We start from the raw sequence: 5,913 nt of genomic DNA, 5'->3' as shown, positions 1-5,913 counted from the left end.
GAGCTTGCGAACGTTCAGCAGGCAAGATATGCAGGCGATTCGAATCATTGGAGAAGCCCAATGAGTAGCCCTGTAAATAAACATAATTCTCCTGGTTACAGTAGAGATTACGAACATAATACACATATACAATCTTCTAATCACGAAAACTACCAGACGCACGATTGTCTTCCGTCCAGGAATATCGGTGCCTTAATAGAAGATCTCAAAACCGTACCGAAACGACTCATTAGAAACGATGGTAATTTTACGGACACTTTTCTGCAATCATTGAATTGTAAGACAGAAGTGAAATTTTCTTTTTTTTTTTTCCACTATATATGTCAAAATAAATTAATTTTTTCATGTATACTAGAATAAATTTATATAAACTCTCACATCTGATGTTATAATTTATTATGGTTGCAGTGAGGAGACAGGAGCTTTAATGCTTCAATGAAATCATATTATTTATTAATTGGTCATAATGGTTATTGGAAATTAAATATATTTTTGCTTTTTTAATTTAGACTATTCTGGATCTAATAGCGATCTCGCGAGTCATACATCATTCGAGGCACAACAACGCATAAATAATGTAACGATTAATCGGAAAGGAAGTTTCAATCTCACTAATCGTCATGATAATTCTTCCGATAAACATTGGCTAGATTCATTAAGACGCGGCGGCGATAGGAAAGGCTCGAATTACGATCAGAGCCGTTTGAAGAACGTCGCGCAATATCAACCACCACCTATAACGACGTCACCTTTCGAACAAGAAGGTATGAAAGCAGCGTTTGAAATGCACTTGGATAAGAGCGATCAAATGCAAAAGGGAAATCGTCTCAAAAATTTATTTGGCACCAAACAGCAGAAGCCTTGTACTTTGGATCTTCCTAAAGACGCCCAAAAAACCATATTAGGCAAGTAATTTCTATTAAATATGAAGATATTTTGAAAACACAACGATTTCTTTTCATGCAAACTGATCTTGAATTTTATTATCATTGCATACAAGCAGGCTCGCCGAGATTACACAGAGCGCTATTTCGGGACAAATGTTCTAATCAATCGCAGCATCGATTGTCCACTCGTTCCGGTAGTCAGAGTCCTGGTGATAGTGGAATCAGTCAATCTCACAGTTCTTTCAGTGGCAATAGTCCTTCCCAGACACTCAGTCAAAGTTTCAGTTCGGTCAGCTCAGTCAGTGACTGGAGTCCAGACATAACAACACCATCTAACATATCAAAAGTATGTATAGTCGAATATTGTTTACTCTTATATTTTGCTATTTTTTATCACTGTTCTAATTCTATCAACTACATATCTTGCCATATTTCTCTCTAATCTCACTTTACTTACTTTCAGTTATTCATAAATTTTCACTATTTTCTTATCCTGTTGTAATTTTCTTTAACTAACACTAAGTCATCATACTTTTTGTGCCTTGCCCTCAAAACTTCTTACTTTATATTTAACTCTATATCTCTTGTATATATGTTTTATCAAATTATCTGTATCAATACATCTACATAATTACAACAATATTATTACAAAGGCCTTCTATTTCGCCAGGACACTCCTGCTATAAAAAATCGATGTATTATAATGTAGAATGTACGATAAAAATGAATGATTTATAAAAGTTGATCAAGTGAAATTATAGACATGTTATATCTTCTTTCTGTCTTTCATTTGTTGTTTCACTGTATGCATATTTGCATGCTCAAATATAAAGTAATAAAATAACAATGCAAGGGGAGAAATTATAAAAGTAGGAAATGTAGAGCAATAAAAACGATTTAACTACGTAAATCACGTTAAATTTTGCATACAAGTTTATATTATTAATTATTAGTGTAATATCCAGTAAAACGATGTAACGATCTTTTTTTTCGCAGTATGGTAGCGGATATTTATCTGGCCACAGGGTTTTTACCAATTCTAGCAGGAGCTCGTTGGCACCTCCAATGTTACCATATATACCACCGCCAACATCTCCACCACCCGATTATCCTGGCTTAGAATATCCGCCGGTATTCGAACCCGGTACTTACTCTCTTTCGGATGCATCATTGCTGCGCAATCGTAATAAAAATAGTCAAGACACAACTCAATAACAAGAAACGAGCCAAATTCATCTCTTTAACAACCAAAGATAAGAATTTCTTTTGATATTCTAATATAGAGATACAGTTCAATTTCACATAGAGGTACAGTTCAATTTATTACATATCGTATACTATAATTAAAGTTAGAATATCATATAATATAATACATATTATAATAACTGAGGTTAGAAAATATTCTCTGCCATTATCAAGTATTTCAAAGTAACCGTCCATTGTCTGGTTCCACAAATGTAACAAGCATATATTCATTCAACAAGCATATAGTTATTAAAATTAAAAATTATAAAGAGTTTATTTTTCTTCAAAGTGTGTCCTAAAGACGAAATATTTTGCAAAGGGCTAAATTGAATGTTGCAACATAGAGAAGACTGAACTAAATATTATCTAACATTGCCTGTTAGATACTGTAAATTACTGATTTTTATCTATTTTGAAGTTGACTCAAAGAACTACTTTGTTATTAGTATTATTATTGTTTGTTGAAAAATTGTAAAATTGAATCGTAAAATAATTTATTGTGATTTCTGAAGCAATTTATAAATTTATTGTATGCAAATTCTATATGTGTATACTCATAATATTTAACGTGCTTACATAATTAACAACTTTTTGTGTACATATGTATTAAGTACTATCATAATAGTAATATCTTTATTAATATTTAGTAACTTTCACTTATCATTTTATCATATTTAAAAGATTAACAATATAAAAGTATAGCGCATAATAATCACTTACTTACCATGGAAAGATATTTATTCATATTTTTTCAATATTTTTTCATAAATAATCTTTTATAATTGATAAAGGATTTATTTGTGTTAGGTTATTATAAATAAAATTCACATCTAGTTTTAAAAAATTTATATTATTTTCTTTTTTTATAAAGATTGAGTTGAAAATTTGATATAGAATTTTATTGGTATAAAAGAGCAGGATATATAGAATCTATTTCTCATTACATGTTATAATCTTATACAAAAACAGATGTTTCGGCCGTTTAATACGCAATACAACAATATATTTATAAGCATTAATAATATTGTATTTTTTTTTTTACCAATATTAATGTAAAAGAATGTATATATAATAATGGGGATTTGTATTTTTTTTATATGTAGTTAGTTTATTTTTTTAACTACTAATTTAACATGTTTTTCGCTTTTTTAACAATTTACAATAAAAATCATATATCTTGTATATACCTATAGTTATATTACAAATGAGAGAAAGATTTCTCTCTTTTAATGAGTATGAAATAGAATATGAAATGTGTACTGGGTTGCACTGGGTATAAAGTGTTAGTGAAGCTAGCAGCAATCTTATTTAAATAATTTTATATTACTTCCCATAGTACAGAGAAAAAATATATAAGTTATTGAGATATATTATGATTTAACCTAATATTATTTAAAAATTTCATGATGAATACTTTTTAATGCTGCAACTTTTTACTCACAATATATAGAAATTAAAATGTTTTTTAAATCATTTTGTACCATTATTTTTTTCACATATTAGCAATACATTACATATAGATATATGGATATTATATTTTCGACCTATTACACAATTCTTATAAATAATTAAAAAGAAACATCTTTTTTAAAAAAATATTTCTTGTATAGACATTTTTGGAAGGAAATATTATTATGTAACGCTTAATTTTAAATGTATTAATATATATTATAAAAAGACACAGATGTGGGTTAAAGTGCCTGAGTATTTTTTTATATAGCAAAGTTTACATTGCTTTTCTATATCTTTCTATGGAATGTTATCTAACATATTATTATTGTATCAATTATAGTTTATGCTCAATATAAATCTCCCTCTGAAGAAAGTATTACAAAAATAAAAATGCTAAATTTAAAAAAATATAATAGAATATGGAAGAGAAAGAAAAGAGTCTTATTAAATATTTACTCGATTTTGTTCTCTCATATTAATTTACATGTATATTTTATTACTTACAATTAGAAGTAAGCGTTGCATAAACCATTTCATTTTTTTTATGACAAAAATATGAATATTTGCACTAATAACTATAGATATAATGTAAAAAAAAAATATAACAAAATGCAATAAGCTCTCTCCTCTCTCTTTTTCTTTCTATATATATATAAAATAGTGTGTGTATTTGACATTAAATAAATTATAACGATATTTGTTAAAGTGAATCATAATATCCTCTTTCCTCTTTTTTTTAGTTTTGTATACTATGAGCGGTATTTATAATTAGTAATGTTTTAGTGAATAAGAATGATTTATATCCATGTATGCATAAATATATAAATAAAATTAAGAAAAACATGTTTGTAAATACCGCCTTATATCTATGGTTCGCATCTTGAACACAAAAGCATGCGCTCTGATTTTTACGTATGCGTGCGCAGTCCATTCTTATATCCGATGGTTCACGCTTATTGTGCACAGCTGATTTGATGAAATAAAGCAAATAAACGCAGGTTGTTTCTGCGATTGAATAAATATTTTAATAGACTATATTTTACGTCTTCTTTTATTTATAGTGTAGAGAGAAGACATTTTTTTATACCACTCATTAAAAATCAGGCTGATGATGTACTTAAACGCTGTGTACGTTAATCATGGTCATGCAGACATGGTTTTCACGTTACACTTGTAATTCTATTTACGTATGTTCTTTTTTTATCTACGGTATCTTGCGAGAAGTATATCTGGAAAAATATTTTACAAATTGGATTATTCCGTATTCAATTTTCGATAATATCCAAATTTTCGATTTATGATGTAAGTATTTTATCAAGTGAAGATATTCTTTTGCATAGCCTCAAAATATCCAATTAATATTTTCCGAAAAGATCATTATATATTTTCGTGTGCCTGTCTTTTTGACAATTACTATTTTATAGAAAAATATAGTTTTTTACGTTAGCGTTTTAATTTTATTTCTTTACTATATATTTTATTTTTCCATAATATATATTTAGTTTTGTCATTTACAGGTATTTGACAGTATAATGAAAACTTTTATATATCCACTTAAAGAACTTTTATTTCTGGAATAAATTGCCAAGAAAGTTCCAGTGCAATATAATGAATAATCTCGCTGGACAGTTTCGCAAGACAACATGGGATCCAATTCTTATAATTTCCCAGATAATTGCTGTGCAGACTGTCATGTATTTCTGTCTCGGATTCTGCATTTGGATTGTTGCATCGATACTGGGTTCAACAAAATCACTGGATTATGTCTTTCAGTACAAGGAGATACATGTTCGTGACTTTGGAGGACAATTAATTATTGTTACATTTATTTTAAACGCACTGGTGGGTGCATTTGCGTTATGGTGGTTAGTGCAAAGAACGAAATTGTGCATGGATTTTGCATGTACGGCCCATTGTATTCATTTGATCTGTTGCTGGGTGTATAATGGAACTTATCCAACGTCCTTCAGTTGGTGGTGTTTAAATCTTGTATCGTTAAGTATAATGTGCGTCTGTGGAGAATTTCTTTGTATGAGAACAGAATTGCAAGCAATACCCTTAAGTATGAACAGTCAGAAAACAGCTTTATGAGATATAAATAAAATTTGTGAGGTAAAAAATAAAGCATAAATAAAATCTTTTCAGTAAATATATATATTTTTTATATCATGGCAGTTAAAACTTTTGTTAGAGGATTTTTATTGTCGAAAACGTTATTTAATTTCTAATGTATTTAAAAACTGCTTCTCACAAATAAGTATAACCTTTCAAAAGTTAACTTTCTGATAAGTTTATATATTTTTTACTAATTATTTATATTTATATACAA

General features: G+C 28.4%; 3 protein-coding genes across 3 annotated transcripts in view; 2 read left to right on the top strand and 1 right to left on the bottom strand.

Annotated features, from left to right (window-relative positions):
- Window positions 1-3,172, top strand: part of LOC115234954 — a 10,931-nt gene extending 7,759 nt beyond the window's left edge. The window contains exons 11-14 of the mRNA XM_029806381.1: window positions 1-241; window positions 510-905; window positions 1,004-1,233; window positions 1,884-3,172. Coding sequence (XP_029662241.1) covers window positions 1-241; window positions 510-905; window positions 1,004-1,233; window positions 1,884-2,102 — 1,086 coding nt within the window. The 3' untranslated portion in view covers window positions 2,103-3,172. The remainder of the gene's footprint in view (window positions 242-509; window positions 906-1,003; window positions 1,234-1,883) is intronic.
- Window positions 3,173-4,453: 1,281 nt separating this feature from the next.
- Window positions 4,454-5,735, top strand: LOC115234928 (protein SYS1 homolog). The gene is made up of 2 exons (XM_029806345.1): window positions 4,454-4,886; window positions 5,102-5,735. Exon 2 carries the CDS (start codon window positions 5,193-5,195, stop codon window positions 5,673-5,675), a length of 483 nt encoding a protein of 160 aa, XP_029662205.1. The 5' UTR covers window positions 4,454-4,886; window positions 5,102-5,192; the 3' UTR covers window positions 5,676-5,735.
- LOC115234929 (NADH dehydrogenase [ubiquinone] iron-sulfur protein 6, mitochondrial-like) overlaps window positions 5,469-5,913 on the bottom strand; it is a 1,611-nt gene continuing 1,166 nt past the window's right edge. The window contains exon 4 of the mRNA XM_029806348.1: window positions 5,469-5,596. The gene's annotated coding sequence lies outside the window, so the exon portion shown is untranslated. The remainder of the gene's footprint in view (window positions 5,597-5,913) is intronic.

Source organism: Formica exsecta, unplaced genomic scaffold (genome assembly GCF_003651465.1).
Source record: "Formica exsecta isolate Colony F162 unplaced genomic scaffold, ASM365146v1 scaffold21, whole genome shotgun sequence".
NCBI lineage: Eukaryota > Metazoa > Arthropoda > Insecta > Hymenoptera > Formicidae > Formica > Formica exsecta.
The sequence above is the reverse complement of the archived record's forward strand: the minus strand, read 5'-3'. Positions and strand labels throughout refer to the sequence as shown.

Excerpts from the sequence above, each read along its gene's own strand:
- LOC115234928 (XM_029806345.1), top strand. The coding sequence starts at position 5,193 with ATGAATAATCTCGCTGGACAGTTTCGCAAGACAACATGGGATCCAATT.